Below are 18,151 nucleotides of genomic sequence, written 5' to 3' on the forward strand. Positions count from 1 at the left end.
TCTCTGGTGGAATCGGCTTATCCTTCCCCACCCGGCCGTGGCCTGCGCCTTCTACCCTCCCCCTACTTCTCTTCCACCACCGTCTCCAGCAGATGTTTGGGGCGTTCGCCGCCGCTGGATTTCCCTCCCTTTCCTAACCCGTCCAGACCGATAGCACAGGGCATGCTCCTCTGGATGTCGGGGTGGCCCAGAAAGAAGGGCTTCTCCAGAACTCTTGAGACCCTAGCCATGGCAATCGCTAGCGCTCCTTCGGAGACATTCTCGGACCCCTATGAATGGGAGGCCGTTTCCCTTCTCCACCGCAGTCTTAACAGCATCTTCTGAACAAACCTTCGGGGAGGGTAAAGGGGCCGGCACCACCTCGAGCCAGGGTCTCGAGCATCCAGACCGAGGGACTGACAGATAGGCAACAGGCAGGAACTAATTGTCTGTCGCCAGGCCTGGCAGCCACTGTACAAACCCAGGCCTAGGCGGCCGCGGGCGCCCAGTGCTCAGGGCCTGCCTGCGGGGATGTGGAGGGCAGTGCGAGCAGCGGCCCAGTTGTGGCAGCTTTGTCTGGCTTCACCCTGAGTGAGGAACGCCCAGGCCACCAAAGACCCAGAAACCCTCGCATATTGCGCGACTTCCAGAGAGACCTCTTCATTCGTTCTTTCCTTGGGCCCAGTCCTCGAGGAAGCTCGGGCTAGAGAACCCCAGGGGATGGCAAACGTTTCCTTAAGCCAGGCCGGCCAGCGGCTGCTGGGGCAACCCAGACTGTGCCCGCTGCCTCTCCTCCTCCTCGCTTCCGCCTCGGATCGGGTCGAGGTCAGGGCCCCAGTAACCTGGCCCCGCCTGGTCAGGCCTGACTCGCTTACTCACCGAGCCGCTCCCGGCCACCTTTCGTGGCGTCTCAGCTCCCGGGATCACTGGACCTTTTCCTTCGGTAGGAGACACACAATTGGATGGCGCAGTGAGACCCCTTGGCCCGCGGCTCTGTATCGTCGTCCTTCGGTGGTTCCCTGCCTCTAGTGTCCCACCGTGTCCCACGTTTGTGCTCTGTGGCCATTTCTCCTTGGCCTCCCCCTTCGTGGTTTCCCCCTTTTTGTCCCCTCTGCTCCATCCTCCGAGCCTTCGCCCCTGTGTCTCTACCCGTCCCCTCCCCCGGCGCTCTTTCACCCTAGTCAGATGGGCATTTCGCTTTATGGGAATCTCCTGGGTCCCCTGAGCGTCCCACTCCTGGCTCTGGAAATCGACCGCCTCCCAAACTGAGCAAAGATACTCTCGACGTGGTTCCGAGTATCCCATACTGCGTGGGCCCAGCCAACGGGCCTGCCCAGGAGGGAGGGAGCTGCGCTGCGTTCCATCAGTGGCCGATTTACGGCCCGGGCTGGGGCACCTGGCTGCCGGCCCGCCCCGTCGCACCTCGTGGAGGGGCCCTGCCCGTGACGCGCATGCAAAGTGGGCGCCGGCCTGGCTCCTCGGCCAATGGGTGCCGGCCCCGGCCGAGGTCCGGCCAATCAGGGCGCGCGCCGCGCAGGTGGCCGGGCGGTTATCAGCGCCTCCAGTGGCGCGCGGCGCTCAGCTTCAAGCAGCCTGGCCGGCCGGGAGGCAGCGAGACAGTCGGGGACGCTAGAAGGCAAGGCTGCAGGAAGAGAGGGAGTGGGGCCAGGAGAGAACTGGCCGACACCGCTCGGAGCCTCGCTGGAGACCGGCCGCTTTGCTCGCTGTGTCTGACTCGGGCCCTGCGGCCGCCACCAGCCCCACCCCGGACCTCCGGGCCCCGCGCTCCTCGCTCCGAGCTCGCTCCCCGGCTCTGCTGTTGGATTTGTCCGGGTACCTGGCAGCTGGGGACGGTCGGCGGGGCTTGGCCGAGTCCAGTGCTCCAAGATCGCAAACAGGCCATCTGTCCCGCAGTCTGTGTGCCTGGCTGTCCAGCCGCGCGGCGGTCTGCGCCCATTCTCGGAGGCCGTCCGGGAGCCCTGCGTATGCGGGGCCCTGCGGGCAGCTGAACTTTGGCCGTGGGCACTTGGGGGCGCCGCGGGTGGATGCTTCCGTAGAGCGCTCCTTCCCCCGGGGCAGTCGGTAGCAAGGCCGGGCCGGCTCAGCCTAGGCGGCGGCCGGGCAGAGACGCCTCTGAGCCCGCTCCCTGGCCATTGATGGTGACCAATGTTAGCGGTGGGGCCCATGGATGCCAACCCCCGCCAGAGCGCCTTCGTGCTGAGCAGCACGCCTCTGGCAGCTCTCCATAACATGGCCGAGATGAAGACGTCGCTATTCCCCTACGCGCTGCAGAACCCGTCCACCTTCAAGGCTCCTGCCCTGAGCGGCCTGAACGCTCAGATGCCCCTCGGCACTCCGCACGGCATCAGTGACATCCTGGGCCGACCTGTGGGCGCCAGCAGCAACCTCTTGGGCGGCCTGCCGAGGATCGGCGGGCTCGCCACGTCGGCCGGAATGTATTTCAACCCCGCTGCGGCCGCCGCGGCCGCTGTCTCCAGGTACCCAAAGCCTCTCGCGGAGCTTCCTGGCCGCCCTCCTATCTTCTGGCCCGGCGTCATGCAGGGCTCCCCGTGGAGGGACCCGCGGATCGCTTGCCCTAGTAAGTGCGGCCTGTCCGGGGGCGGAGGGAGTGGGGCCGGGGAGGGGCCGGGAAGAAAGGCGGCCCAAGCGGGAGCTCAGCCCCCCGCAGTACAGCCCAGGGCACGGCCCGTGGGCCTTGGGGCAAAGCCCAGGGTCCCTCAAACGGCTTTGCTTTTCGTGGTCACTCCCTGGACCTTTCGTGGATCCCCCCCCGGGATCTTTGGGGCGGGGGGGGGGGCGGAGAGACAGGTCTTTCTGAAGTTCCAGGGACTCTGCAGGTCCACACGCGCACACACACACACACACACACACACACACACACACACACACACACACACACACTCACAGTCACTCGGAAGCCGGGACTTGGGCTTCTGGTTTTGAATCACCATCCCAAAGCCAGTTTTCCTCAATGTGACACGAATCCTTTTAAGCACCCGGCCCCCGGCGGAGGGGGACGCCCGTCCCCTTTGGGGGCTTTACCCTGAGACCCTCCATCATGAAGGGAGGGAGCGGGTATGTCTACTCTCCTTTGGGAGGTAGGAGCCGAGCCGGGCGTCGGCTACCGACTGGTCCGCGGCCTCGGGGAGGACAAAGCTGAGCACTGGGGAGTGTGTGTCCCTTGTGCCCCTATGTGAACGCGTCTGGACTTGTGTGTCTGCGGGCAGAGCCCGGAGAGCGGGACGTCAGTGGTTCACGGCCGTCCTAGCCCTGCTGGCTCCAGAAGTCCCCACCCGCCCGCTTGTGCACCGGGTAGTCCCGGCTCTCTGGCTCCTCCCGGCTGGCCTCCGCGCCTAGACTGCGCTGGCCTCCAGATAGACAGGCAGCACGGCGGGCGTTCCGACCGCTGCCTCCGTGACCCAGGCCTGAGCACCCGCTGAGGGCATGGGGGAAAAGCGGCTGTGCCAGGTAGGAACCCTGGATCCCACAGCGCTCTTATCTCCCCTCCCCGCAGCTCAGGGCGGCTTGGCGCTGGACAAGGACGGGAAGAAGAAGCACTCGCGGCCCACCTTCTCGGGCCAACAGATCTTTGCACTGGAAAAGACCTTTGAGCAGACCAAGTACCTGGCAGGTCCCGAGAGAGCGAGGCTCGCGTACTCGCTGGGCATGACCGAGAGCCAAGTGAAGGTGAGTCAGGACTTGGGGGCGCCGCGGGTGGAATACCCCGGGGTAGAGTTCAGAGTTGGGGGGACCGCTGGGACCAGGCCATCATCGTCTCCTGGAGAAGGGGACGTTCGCTTGCTTACCCGTAGCCAACAGTTCACATTGGCGTATAAGCAGCCATTCCCATGAAGCGTAAAGCCGGGAATCCAGAGAGATTTACGATTCCGTGTTGGGAACTCTTCTTGCGCTGCCCTACTGTTTGAATCTGGACCCTTAAGGAGCTCGCGCGAGCTTCTCGGGAAGCGAGTCTGGGAGCTCCCCCAAAAGCTGGACTCTGCCTCAAGTATAAACACAGATGCAGGGGGGACCCCAAGATGTGGCATGTGTGTGCTTGTATGTATGTGAGTGCGACCCTCCAAGAAAGTGTGTGTGGGGGGGAAGAGGGGGGCATTAGGAGCGATTTCTCCGAGAATCAACTTTCCTAAGCACAATTAAATCCTTCTACATATGTGTGTGCCGGTGTATGTTACCGCGCGAGTGTCGTTCTCCCACGTGAATGCAGTCACACGTACTTTTTATATAAATCAGGATCCTTTCTTCACTAATATTTAAGTGGGTGTCGGTATGTTAGGGCCACATCAGGCTCCACTGAGCCAAAGCCGCTGACTTTCCTCTCCACATTCGTGTGTGGTTGTAGTCACAAGGTTGAGAGCCCAGGCCTCCACCGAGGTTGGGGAGAAACAAAAAACAATTGACCAAGAGGCAGCGCTTTTACATCGGGCAGAGAGCGGACTTACGTTCCAGATCTGCACCGAGCCCAGCCTCACAGAAAGATACAAACGGGCGCTTAGCTAGAGTCGCTTTCTCCAAGAGCGCAGGTCACTGAGATCCATAACGTAATGGTCCCTTCCGAGGGATCTGTGATCGGGGAATCGAGGAGGGGTCACACTCGGGGCTCCATTTCTCCAAGCACCATCCAAGTTTACATTTAAATGGAATTATGTTTCGTTGTGTGTGTATTTAACACGGATCAATTTCAGGAAGTTAAAAGAAAAAACCGCCAAACTTTCCTATTTTCATTCAAATTGTGTGTGTAACACCAGGATCTATTCCTCTAAAAACATACTGTCTTCATTTAGAGAACATTTCCCCCTTCTCTCCCTGGGCTTGTCTAATCTTGGACTCGATTTCCCGGACAGCCTACTTCTCCATCCACATTTTAATGATGTTTTTTATGTATGTATCACATTAAGGACCATTTCTCTGAGAACTAACTTCCTTTGCTGTCTTTGCATGTGTATCACTGGGGATATTTCTCCCAGAATATACTTTGCACTCATGTCAACTATATCACATCTGTGTGTGTGTGCACTCGAGCGTTTATGTATAACACGGGATGGATTTCACTAAAAACATACATTCCTGTTGGCACTTAAAGTATCATTTCTGCCTCTATCTCTGACAATACACTTTCCTGTCCACATTTAAATTATGTTAAGTATGCATGTGAATTTACTGAATTGTGGTCCATTTCTCCAAGAACATAAGTGTTCACATTTAAAGCATATGCTCTCTGTCTGTCTCTCCCTGCCTGCATGACTCTCTCTCTGTGTTTGTGTCTCTCTCCCCCACATACACATTAGTAGGTTCTGTTTTTCTGAGAAAATGCCTGCCTGTCCACATTTTAAATTATATTACACATGAATGTAGATTTACTGGATCTGAGTCTATTTCTCCAAAACCAAAAATGTTCACATTTAGTGTTCCCTCTCCCCCCCCATTTCTCCTCTCTCTCTCTCTCTCTCTCTCTCTCTCTCTCTCATCGTTCAGTTCCTCTGAGAACACACTTGCCTGTCCACATTTAAGTTATATTATCCATGACTGTGAAACTGTGAATTTACTGGATTCTAGTCCATGTCTCCAAGAACATAAATGTTCACATTTAAAGTTTTGCTCTCTGTCTTTTCTGTCTGCCTCTCGTCTCTGTCTCTCTCACACGTTAGATCTGTTCCTCTGAGAACATGCTTGCTTGTCCACATTTAAGTTATATTATCCATGACTGGATTTACTGGATTCTAGTCCATGTCTCCAAGAATAGAAATGTTTGCATTGCTACGGTCCGAAGTTTAGCTCTGACTACTCTATAGCCTTCTGGGCTCTTTACTTCTCTGAGAACACACTTTTAACTACGCACATTATGTCTGCGTGTGCACATTATGCCCAGTGCTTATTTAGCACAGTGTTTGGCACATTAGGCTTTAGTTAAATGCTGGTTGACTGTCTGACCGAGTGTGTGGCACTGGGATTTATTTCTCCCAAGACGTTCTTTTCTGTTCGCATTGAAAGGACGGTCCTTCTTTTCTTTTTCTCTATTTTTTCCCCGTCAAGAACATCGGGCTTCATTTCCCCGAACACACACTCCCCAGTCAGTACCCATCGAAATGTCGATTGTCGGCCCCTATTCGGCCCTAGTGTCGCCACCCCCTTTCCTCCTCCTCCTCCTCCTGCTGCCTCCCACGCCGGCAATTCCGGCTAAAGGCTGGAGGACGGGCGGGTTGAGCAGAGGTGGTCTCCTTAGCCCTGAGTACCCCTGCTCTCATTTCATTGATCTCGGCAACAATTGGGAAACGGGGCACTTCTCTCGTTTTGGCAGGGCCAGCCCGAAAGGCCCGAAAGCCGGCCCAAGCGGGTTTCCTGGGTCCTGGGGGTTCTCTGGTGTTTAAGGAGGAGGTGCGGGAGAGAACCTTTTCTCTGACCTTTCTCCTTTCCATCTTGGCATTCATTCCCCTCCTCCCCACCCCCTTCTGAAATTGCGTCGTTTTCCAAAGAACCCTGCGATGCTCTTGAGACTCAGGAAAGCTTTGGGGGCCTGGCCCGGAGCGGATCCGATCCCATCTTGGGACTGGATTGCGAAGACGCTGGTGCTTTTGCCTCTGTGTGCGCCCGCGCTATTTTGTATCGGGGAGTGCTGCCTGCTCTCCAAGGGGGCAGAGAAATGCGGCCGAGGTCTGCCCGGCATGCCCAAAGTCTCAGTGAAGGGGCGATTAGGGAGTGAGGCTGGTCCCGGAGAAGGAAGCGGAAGCGCCTTTTAGTTGGCAAGAATGGGGACCTTCCCTTGGGCAAAGAATCCTGGACAAGGACTAGAGTGCGGTAGTCGCAGTAGAACCCCCAAGTACAGATATGGGAAAGGCGAGCGGATCTGTGTGCGCACGAGTGTGTGTGTGTGTGTGTGTGTGTGTGTGTGTGTGTGTGTCTGTCTGTCTGTCTGTCTGTCTGCCCGCGGGGGCGAGAGCGGATGCAGGGGTGGCACGCAGGGTCTCGGTCGCCCCACACCTCCCACTTCCCCCAGTTCTCCAACCTTCCCCTGGCCCCCACCCACACGTCCTTGTGTCTCCGTCCAGGTATGGTTCCAGAACCGGCGGACCAAGTGGAGAAAGCGGCACGCGGCCGAGATGGCGTCTGCCAAGAAGAAACACGACTCTGAGACGGAGAAGCTAAAGGAGAGCTCGGACAACGAGGACGACGATGAGTACAATAAGCCCCTGGACCCCAACTCGGACGACGAAAAAATCACGCGCTTATTGAAAAAGCACAAAACTACAAACTTGGCGCTGGTCAGCCCGTGCAGCAACGTTCGGACACTTTGTGAGGGAGCGGGCCCCAGGGGGAGATCGGGAGATGCCCGGCCGCTTCCCCCCCTCCCCCGCCCCAGGAACTGACCCGGCCGCCCCTTCCCCGCCCGCTCCCCCTCCCCCGCCCCGGACTGGCCCGCCCGCCCCTTCCCCGCCCGCCCCCTCCCCCGACGGCCTCCGAAGGTTCGTGTGTCGCCGGACCCTGTCAGAGGGCGATTGTCTGTCGTGCGTGACTGGTGAAACGTGGCGCGTGCTGTGCAGCCGAAATGTATGTGGGATGTATATATTTTTTTACAGAATAAGTTATGAAACCCCCTGACGCCTCCTTCCTGTCTGTTGCTCGGTTGGGGCGGGGGCTCTGGGCAAATGGGAGGCTGGGGTGTTGTGGGTTCAGGATAGTTCCTTTCCTAGGACGCCTCCTTGCCCCACCTGGTGTGGGTGCCCAAGACGCGGGCGGGACACTCAGTGTGTGGACTCCCAGAGCCCGAAGGCTCCTGCTTCCCGAAGTATCTTGCATCCCTCTGACCTGGGCGCACCCCACGTGTGGCCGTTCTGGGACCCCACAAAACCCGACCAGAGTCAGAAACAGAGACCAGAAAAGAAGGGGAGCAGAAGAGAGAGCGAAACCCACACGAGAATAAGGAGACAGACAGGCAGACGTCAGGCAGAGAGCTCAGAGGCAGAAGACCCGGGCAGAACCCCGCAGAAAGGCTCGGCCCGGAGAGCGCTCCCCGGAGCCCGGCAGCGGTACGCGTGGGGCCCGACCGCCGGCAGTCTCTTAGCGCCCCTACGACGACACCTCAGCTTGCCCTCTTGCCAAGGCTTCCTGGAGCGCCCCCTTCCCAGCCCCGCCTTCCCTCCAAAGCAGTCTCTCCTGGGTCAGCCGGGGTGCCGAGAGGACCCTGAAGGGCCCTGCGCTGGGCGGACTCGGTCCACGTGAAATCTGGGTGAAGGTGGGCCGCCTCCCGCCGGTCCTTTTAATCCTAGCCAGGACCCTTCTTGGGCCAAGCCCAAAGGCCCAGCGCCAGAGCTGGGAGCCCAGGCCAGAGCTGGGAGCCCAGGCCAGAGCTGGGAGCCCAGGCGCTCTTTTCTGGCTGCTCCTGCTAGTCTCCCTTCTTCCGGTAGTCTGACTCGCTCCTCCCTTCTCTCTCCTCGGGCCTGTGTCTGTGTCTCCCCAGCCGTCAGTCCTTCGTCTCTTCCCCTGCCCTAGAGTTTCCCATCGTTCTGTTACCCACGGCTCCCGATCCTTGGGCTCACATATGGCTTGGTTCCCCGCCCTCTCCTCACATGTCCCTTCTCTTTCCTGTTCACTTGGGTCAACAAGGGGAGACCAAGGCCTTTGAGGTCCGATGATTGCCTCACTTTGGCCCCACGAACACACCGCCCCCATTCCCACCTCTACCCGCAGCCCCGACTATGTCCCTCTCCAGACTCTGCCTGGAGCTCTCTCTGGCTCCTCCCTACTGTCCTTCCAAAGCAGCCCCCCGAAAGATCTGGGACACAAAGCTCCTGTCCACTCTGGCCTCTGATTCTCATTCTGAGAGCTGGGGGCCCCAGCAGAGCAGCAGACAGAGGGGCTGCCTAGTGTGTAGCCCTGAGCTCCCCAGTTAGCATCGGAGAAGTCCTTGCTGGGCCGCCCAGGTGGAAGGAAGCCATGCCCTCTGCTGCCCCTGGCCACCCCCAGAGCTCTGCTGCTGATCTTGGCACTCCTGGAACCAAACTGGCCTCCTGACCTTCCTGGAGACACTCAGCTCCACCCTCCCACTCCCAGGCCAGTAGTGGGGAAGGGGGGTGGTTGGGAGAAGAGGGCCCTCACCCTGAAAGGGCTCCTCTAAGCCTCTGGTGTGGGGCACCTCGAGCTGCAGGGGAATCGACGGTGAGGCCTCTCCTCGTCTCCTTGCTGCCTCTGGCTTTTTTTTGCCCACCTGGGCCACTACACTCAGGGGGATGAAGGGGTGCTCCCAACTGTTGGGACAGAGGTGATCCTATGCCCCAACAGTCCTAGGGTCTCATCTTCTGTGGCCCCCATTTAATGCCCCCCCCCCCCGCCCCAGCATCCCTTAGACTATCCTGAGCTCATTCAAGCCTGCCTTTTCCAGACCAGGGGTCCTGCTAGGGGGAGGAGTGGGACCCAGGAAGGCCACAGGCCCAGAGTCTGCATCCAGGAGCCCAACTCCAGAAGCTTGGCATCTGACGTGGAAGAACATTCCAAAGGACAGTAGTCCTGAGCTCTGCTCCCTTATTAAAGGCACGGGAAAAGAAGAATCCAATCAATGGAACCCAGGCCCTGTGGCTCTGAACAAGCCTCTGCTCTGGCCAAAGTTCCCAGGAGGCTGGGCTTCAGAGCCCTGGGGTCTAACTGGACTTTTCTGTGTGACCTTGGGAGACTCCAGTCTTTGAGGACTCATTTACCACCACTGTCAGTTCTGGAGTGTGTGTGTGTGAGCATGTGCCTTTGTGGTATGTGTGAGAGAGAGCATGTGTGAGTGTGTGTGTGTGTGTGTGTGTGTGTGTGTGTGTGTGTGTGTGTGTGTGAGGGCTGGAGGTCTCAGCAGGTCCCCAAGGCCTCTTTCAGCTCCATACCCCAGGCTGCTTCAATCTTTAGATTGAAGACTAGGCCAGGGACCACCAGGACAGTAGGCCTAGCATCCAGCTGTGGTCATGGGTCCAGGCATTGTTGTTGTTCAGTCATAGCTAACTCTTCATGACCCCAGATGGGGTTTTGGGCAGAGATCCTGGAGGGGTTTGCCATTTCCTTCTCCAATTCCTTTTACAGATGAAGAAACTGAGGCAAACATGGTTAAAGGACTCGTCCAGGGTCATACAGCTAGGAAGGGTTCTGAGACTGGATTTGAACTCAGGGTCTTCCAGACTCCATGGGCAGCTGGGTGGTGGTGTGGATAATGTGCCAGTCCTTGATTCAGGACGACTAATCTTCCTGAGTTCAAATCCAACACAAGTGAAATGGCCAAACTACCACCACAACTTTCTGACTCCAGGCCTGGCCCTGCCCTCGGGCCCACGTCACTGGAGGTTGGGGCAGGGCCAAAAAGCCATCTGACATCCTTAGAAGTTGTGGCTGACAGGAAGACAGGTGTCCTCAGCAGGCCTCTGCAGCCCCTTACTCACTCAATGGCTCCTGTTGCCTGTGCTCAGAGCTGGCTACCAAGGCTCTGTGAAGGGCAATGTCTTCATTTCCTCATCTGTAAAATGGGAATGTGACTGAATTCCCTTATGCCCCCCCCCTTGCTGACCCAAGTGAACAGGAAAGAGAATGGGACATGTGAGGAGAGGGGCGGGGAACCAAGCCATCTGTGAGCCAGTGGGAGAAAGTTTCCAAAGTACCCCTCTACAATGAACGACATATCAGCAGATTAACTTAATGTTGGTCAGGGAATGTCATCAATTAGATTCATCATTAAGCAAGGCTACCTACGAGGGTCTGTGATAGGCATGGAATTCATTTAACAAAAATAATTGCCTGAGGGGTGGCTAGGTGGTGCAGTGGATAGAGCACCAGCCCTGGAGTCAGGAGGACCTGAATTCAAATCCGGCCTCAGACACTTAACACTTACTAGCAGTGTGACCCTGGGCAAGTCACTTAACCCCAATTGCCTCACTAAAAACAAACAAAAATTATTGCCTGAAGTGGGGGGTTATGGGCAGTCAGTGCTTTGAGATCAGAAAACTGTTTCTTCAAATTTCGGGTTGTCAAAGTGTATTATCGACAAGGTCTCACTTGTTTCGTCAGAAGACCTCAAGGACATGCATGACCTAAGAGGGAGGGAGGCATGGCCCTTGAGCAGAGAGGCCCAAAAAGGGGCCACCAGAGGAAGGTCCTTGGGCTGTGATGGGCCTGAGTCCTCTAAGGTAAAGAAGCCTCTGGCCACTTTTTCTGGAAGTTTCATCCCCAGATGGATGACATCTGTTCAGTACTATCTCTTGACAAGAAGCTAGGTGCTGCCATGGATAAAGCACTGGGCCTTAAATTAGGAGGATGTGAGTTCAAATCTCACCTTAGACACTAGTTGTGTGACCCTGGGCAAGTCACTTGACCCCAATTGCCTTAAACATCCGGGGCCATCTCCAGTCATTCTGATCTATATCTTGCCACTGGACCCAGATGGCTCTGGAGGAGAGAGTGAGGCTGGTAACCTTGCACAGCCCTCCCTCCCTTAAATCCAATTTACTGAAAGTCATGACATCACCTGATGTCTCATGGTCCTCTTCAAGAATGAAAGACAACAAGCTCTTGACAATTTATTTCTCCACCTGTTTCCTAGCTTTGGTCTAGCCCCCTCTCCCCCACCCCCCATGCACCGTGTCGTTGGAGCCTCTCAGTCCTGCTGGGGGCAGGCGGCACCCACATCATTATCTCCATTTCATGGACAAGAAAACAAGGTGTGGCTTCTATCGTCAGAGAAGTGCAGAGGCAGAATGAGACCCAGCCCATTTGGCAGGGAGGGAAAAGACTGGGGGGGAAGCTTTGGGGTGAGACATATTTCCCCTGGAGGAGTTGGGGGGGGCTTAGATTTCACAAGCCCCACCTAAGGATGGGGGAAGGGCTGCCTTATACTTCACAAACCGCAGCTGACATGCAGGTATGGTGGGGGGAGAGCAGGACCAAAGCTCTCGATTATGTGGTAGACCAATTTTAGATGACTTTCTATCCTTTGGGGAGGGAAGGTCAGAGGGATGAGATTCTCCAGTTACCTTTCCCCACTCTGACCCGAATGGGCTCAGCCTTGAAGCACATCCCTTTTCAGAGGAGGGACCCCCAGGCTAGTTCACAGGAAGGGAACCTTCCAGCTGGGAGTCAGGGGAGCTGGCCTCCCATCCCCGTGAGATGACCTTGGGCCCATCTCTCCATGTCCCTAGACCTCAGTGCCACAGTCAACTCGAAGATGATGGATCGGGCTTCCATGACCCTGGAGGTCCCTGAACACTCAGAATCCTCTGCCTGCGTGATGTCTCCCCCCCCCCTACCCTGCCCCAGCTGGAGCCCTGGGGACCGCAACTGCTGCTGCTGCTGGATGTTCGCCCACGCTATTCTGTATCGGGGGCTGACTTATTTCAATGTGAGGATGAAAACACCCCATCTTTTAGCCTGCTAGCTAATTGTTCTTTTATTCTCATATTCTCTCCCTCTGTTTCTCTCTCTCCTATTTCCCTTTCTCCTGTTTCTCTCTCCATATTTCTTTCTCCTATTTCTCTCTCCTCCCTCTGTTTCTCTTCTCTCCCTGTTTCTCTCTCCTATGTCCCTTTCTCCTGTTTCTCTCTCCTCCCTCCCTCTCTCCTCCCTATTTTTCTCCTTATTTCTCTCTCCTCCCCCTCTCTCCTATTTCCCTTTCTCTTGTTTCTCTCCTGCCTCCATTTCCTCCCTCCATCCCTCTTTCTTCTCCCTCTCCTGTTTCTCTCCTCCCTATTTCTTTTTTCTTCTCTATTTCTCTCTCCTCCGTTTTTCTCCTTCCTCTCTTTCTCCTCCTTCCGTTTCTCTCCTCCTTCCTTCCCTCCCTCTCTCCTGTTTCTCTCTCCTCCTTCCCTGTTTTTCTCTCCTCCCCCCAATCCACATAAAATGAAATGAATCAATTTAGAAATTAATCTTAGCTTTCATCCCCATGTTACCTTTGGAATATACTGGGAGTGTCAGCTCAGTTTTGAAGCCCAAGCTCATGTTCCAGAGCAAGGACTCAACACTTAGGGGTCAGTCCTGGGGAAGCAGAACTCTCTCCTGCCCGTGTCCTGTGTCTGCCTGGCTCCAATGAGAACGCAGAGGGGGGCAGGGCAGGGCATGGAGATGGGAGGAGTAAGGGAGCACTGCAGAGTACCTGTAGCACCAGGGGGTCCTGGTAGCTTTTTCAGGATCAAGTGGCAGCCTCTGAATGGGGTGCAATGCCGGGCCCCTGCCTAGTTAAGCTCTGATGTGCCTGCTTTCCAACGCCGCCTCCTGGGCGAGGTTATTTTGGCCAGAGCAGCTGGCTGAGGGTTCTGCTTCAGTGGCCGGGAAGACCATGGGCAGCCCACAGCACTGTGCCGGGGATGAGACAGGGGGCTTCCATCTCCAGGAGGGCACATTGCCAGGGACTTTTAGAATCATGTGGAAATCGAGCAGCAGGTCATGGGAGATGCCCACTCCCTTTGAAGGAGGCAGGGCACAATTAGCTAGCACAGATCTGTACCCAATCAAGGGATAAAGCTGCCACTGAGGAATTTCTGAAACCAGGCATTCCTCCCAGTTGATTCACTTTGGAATACATGAAAATGAACAGAAACAATAGGATGATTTTGCCCCGAGTAGGTTTGTGGCTACTTCTTGTCTTTGCTAAGACTCCTGGGAGTCTCATTCCAAACCAAAGGTTTATTGAAGGTGATGGTTAGGCCATAGCATAGGAGGACCCTGAGCAAGACCTGAATTCAGGTGACTTGCCTTCCAGTGGAGGCTTCACCATTAAGTGGGCACAACAATGCCCACCAGTTATTTGTACAAGGCTGCCAGGATCAAGTGAAGGAAAGGATTGGAAAAATACTTGAGCTTAAAATGGGTGGGCTAGAACAGCCGGGCTGTGATTGTGGCGAGTACTGCCAGGGCCTCTCTCCTGGCACACCCCTAGGACCTTGGGTTATCTTGGGGCACAATCTGTATGCCACCTTCAGATTGCCCACAACATTCTCACCCAACCCCAGAATCAGGGCCCTCCCTGGCCATAAAGGGGGCAATTCCACACCGTTCTTTATTCGAGGCGAAGCACCGGACTGCCCTGTCGGCCCAGTGGGCCTTCTGGGTAAGCAGAACAACAAAACGTGGAAAGCAAGCTTGTCGCCAAGATCAGTTTATATTGCTCGAGAACAGAGTTCTCATTTCTCAAGGCCTTCTAAGTTATTTCACAAGTGATGTTCACGATCAGGAGAATTACGCGCCTTGGAAGTGCGGCAGAGGCCCGCTGGCCAAGGATCGGGCCAAGTCACCTCTCCCTCCAGAGGTGTGCATGCACAAACCCAGCGGTGCTAGCAACAGAATGCCGCAAGCGGACACAGATCCATCCGCATCGTAGTGATTGATGCCCCATCCAGCGTCTGCCCAATGCCCTCGCCCAGTCCGTGAACTCTGTAGTGTTCTAAATGGAATCGATAAACCCCACGCTTGTGTTTCATCAACAGCCTCCCTCATCACCTTCTAATGCTGTACCGAGCTGGGGCTCCTGGGGGACCTGGGGGTTGGGGAGAGGAGACCTCCGGCGACATCAGGTGAGCTCGTGGGCTGGCGGTCCACAGCGGCTTGCCCTGACTTTGGGCAGGAGCCGGGGCAGGTGGGTTCCTTCAACTTCAGACCTACCTATACTGAGAAGCAGTTTCTACCTGAAGCGGGTGACGTTGCTTTGATTTCTCTCATGATGTAATTGTTGTCATCGAGACCACTTGGCACCAAGGACAGTGATGAAGGGAACATGGAAGGGGTTCCAAAGTTCTGAGAGGGGGCACATGTCCACCCAGCCGGGCTATCACATCACAGCCAGCCCTTAGGGAGCACAGAGAGGAGGTGGGGATTACCATACGTGTGCAGGGCACAGGCTACACGGGTTCATTCTAACGGTCGTGGAGGCTGGTATGGGACTAATGCACCTCGGCTCCAATGGGAGTGGTCGCATGAGCCTCTCAGGCGTTCATACTGGAAAGGGTATTTAGCATAGGTTTGGGTAAGATTTATAAATTATTTTTAAAAAGTATAGATATTTATATATATTTATATATATATATATATATATAAAAATGGAAAGCAGCTGCAGTGTGATTCAAAACACCATGGACCATGGCAGTAGAGGAAATAACATGAAATTGGGGAACACGAGGCCTGGACGTAAAAATCACAAACGAGTCAACGACGAGGACAAGACGATGCCGTCGCTAAGTATTGCTGTCTATCTACACGGTCCAGTGGACAGAGCCCTGCCACAGGCCGCCGGCCGGGGGTGTGAGGGGGGAGGAACCACCGGCCGAGGTGGGGGCCAGAGCAGGGCTGCACCCTGGGGCTCTCGGGAGGCAGAAGTAGCTTCTCAACATGGGCCAACAATGAACTGTGAAGAGTGGAAATGGTGACATCTAAAAGGCAGACTATTTCTGCCATCTATTAGCGTTTTGGCAACAGGACTGTGACTTAGCAATGCCACATTTCTACACATTTCGTCACAGGAACATGGGAGACAGTGAGGTATGTGAGGCTCTCCTGGAGCAGGGTCCTGGTGCGGAAGCAGAGTGGTTGGCCAGCAGTCTACAAAGGTGACACTCAGGACTGGTTTATCAATATGGCTGCTAAATATAAAGGGTTTCAGTATACTGCTTATTCCTTCCTTCCTCCTCCTCCAGGAAGGCTACAAGGCAGTCTCCCGAAAGATCTTCTCTGTCTGCTGGCATCTTCTCCCTGGTGTGGAAGGGGCACTTGTTAGCCATGGGCCAGCCTGGGAAGACAAGCTGCATCGCAAAGGGGAGCTGAAATAAAGGGATATTTACCAACACGTCACTGCACGACACAACACTTGTGCATATGTGCACTGGGTTTACCTGCCCCGGGAGCGATGCGAAAGGACAGGAACACCGGCTGCAGTGAGGGAGGAAGAAGAGAAGGCCGTCAGAGTGGGCGTGGGCGAGCCAGCGCAGCTGCCGAGCTTCTGGGCAGGCAGAGACGCCGGCTCAGGGTACCTGTGGACCTCCCTCCCTCCATCTCCCAGGGGAGGGCCCTCCTCTGATCCAATCCCGGCCCACAGATGGCCTGTTTGTCCAGATGCCTGTCAATCTGTGGCGGGGGTGGGGGGCGCTGAGGGGTCACTCCCTAGTCTGACCAGCCACCCAGCCTTTGGGGACAAGGGGCTCCCCGTGGCCTGCTGCAGAAGAAAGCAAGTCTTCCATTTGTAACAAAGGTCTCCTTGCCACATGCCAAGGGAGGAAACCCAACTTAGGAATCTCCAGTTAATTCCCCAATAATGTGACAAGGAAAGAAAAGGCTTATAAGGAGACCTCCCTTGTTACCACAATGGCCACATTACAAACAGGCTTGTGGGCTCAGAATGAGAGGGGAAGAGTCTGGCCCTGCTTTGTTTATTGCCTGACTTCATAAAAATGATTGGGGAGGCAGGTTCTCTTCTCCTAAGGCTATTTCACTGGGCAGCGCCTCGGGTGAGGGGCTGGGGGTGCACAGTGGGAGTCTTGTGTCCTGGGCCTGGACAAACCCCTCTTGCACGTAACATTGTTTGTAAGATGAGGCAGAAACTGGACCCAAGAAAAAACAATGAAAAGAATATGTGAATTCATATTGGGAAAAACGAGTGGGGAAGTAAAATCCTCCAGAAAGAGCCTGTGTGGTTGTTGGTACGCAATCTAGACAACATTCCCACCTGTCATCCCACCTCCCCCCACCCCAACGTCTGGCCTACCACCTCACGGGCTTCTGGTCTTAAGTAGAGTCTGAGAAGTCCAGGCACACAGAGCTAAGAGGCGTGACCTGGGTCCTGCATTTTTGAGCCTGCTGGGTGGTCACGTTAAGTACCTTGTGATCTCCCATGCAGACGTTGGGCCCAATGTGTCATACGTCACGATCTTCTCATCATTTTCAGACTAGGAGAAGACAAGAGGGAGAAGGGGAGGATTAGTCTGGGGGAGGGGAAGAGCAGTCACAGAGGGGGTGGGCCTACCAAGCTGAGGTGGTTGAGAGTCTCCCGGGTCGGGGTAGCTAGGTGGCTCAGTGGATAGAGCACCGGCCCTGGAGTCAGGAGGACCTCAGTTCAAATCCGACCTCAGACACTTGACACTTACTAGCTGTGTGACCCTGGCAAGTCACTTAACCCCAATTGCCTCACTTAAAACAAACAAACAAACAAACAGGTCATAGGAAACCTGCCTGGAGAGAGAGTCTCCCGGGTCCCCACCAAGGCCTTCAGAAGGAGGCTGGTACTCAGGCAAGCACTGGCCTCCAAGAAAGGCCCCTATAGCCTAGCCTGGCAGGGGTGGGGCGAGAGGTTCTCTGGACAGGACCACCATCTCTCTGGGGCTGTCCTTTGGCCCGTGGGCAGGGGCGGCAAAAGGCTGTGTTTTTGTCCCTGTGCTGAGTCCAGGCCCTGTTATATGGAATCAGTAATGGAAGCAAACCTTGGTTATTCTTGCTAAGTTCTAACTCCATTCACCTCATCCTCATGAACCTGTTGGGGCTTTAATAATGCCCCAAGTCGGGGGATGTGATCTTAGGGCCTACCAGACAATGGGGTGAACGACCAGCAGACAATGCTGACTGAACCTGCTGGCTGACTTCTGTGCTAGGGGTTCAGAGAAGCTTTGGGCCCTGGGGACTCCGTCCGAGCCCCTAGGCTGAGCCCTCTGAGAGTGTGAGGGAGCTCAGGCACTCTGAGGCCAGATGCCCCTCCACCACCTGGCTTCAGTTTCCCCACCTCAGAACTTCCTTCTTGCTGTGAGTGTGGCCTTTGGCCAAGCCCACCCTAGTCCGGACCTCACAAGGATGGCACACGTGGCTGGGGGTGGTCCGGCAAAGGTCCCAGTCACTGGTGCACGGCCCAGCTGGCATCACCAGAACACCTAAGCTGAATTTTAAACTGATTTTAAAAATCTATTCAAGTTTGAACTTTTTTCTCAAACATTTTGTTTTCTTTATCTCACGGATGATCAAACGCCAACTGGTGTACGTGAAGTGGCTCATCTTTTTGTCGTTTTCTCTCCTTCATCTGATTGTGAAGGCCTGCGGCACGAAGCCGGCGGCTTCCGTGAGAACAGGAATGCGGGAGTGCTCATACTGACACCGAGCAATTTGTACATGTTAATTACATCTGGAAAGGTGTGTTCACTGGCTGGCTCAC

The 18,151-nt window shown here is 55.7% G+C and overlaps 1 protein-coding gene and 1 long non-coding RNA gene across 2 annotated transcripts; one reads left to right on the forward strand and one right to left on the reverse strand.

Moving 5' to 3' along the window:
• The first annotated feature begins 2,121 nt into the window (after positions 1 to 2,121).
• On the forward strand, positions 2,122 to 7,383 carry NKX6-2 (NK6 homeobox 2). The gene is made up of 3 exons (XM_043987013.1): positions 2,122 to 2,578; positions 3,515 to 3,687; positions 7,065 to 7,383. Exons 1-3 carry the CDS (start codon positions 2,146 to 2,148, stop codon positions 7,380 to 7,382), a joined length of 924 nt encoding a protein of 307 aa, XP_043842948.1. The 5' UTR covers positions 2,122 to 2,145; the 3' UTR covers position 7,383.
• An 8,279-nt stretch (positions 7,384 to 15,662) lies between these two features.
• On the reverse strand, positions 15,663 to 16,901 carry LOC122742672. The gene is made up of 3 exons (XR_006354946.1): positions 16,834 to 16,901; positions 15,801 to 15,888; positions 15,663 to 15,711 (listed from the first exon to the last, which is right to left on the reverse strand). It is a non-coding gene; the product is annotated as an uncharacterized LOC122742672 (long non-coding RNA).
• Positions 16,902 to 18,151: the final 1,250 nt, after the last annotated feature.

Source organism: Dromiciops gliroides, chromosome 2, assembly GCF_019393635.1.
Source record: "Dromiciops gliroides isolate mDroGli1 chromosome 2, mDroGli1.pri, whole genome shotgun sequence".
Classification (NCBI taxonomy): domain Eukaryota; kingdom Metazoa; phylum Chordata; class Mammalia; order Microbiotheria; family Microbiotheriidae; genus Dromiciops; species Dromiciops gliroides.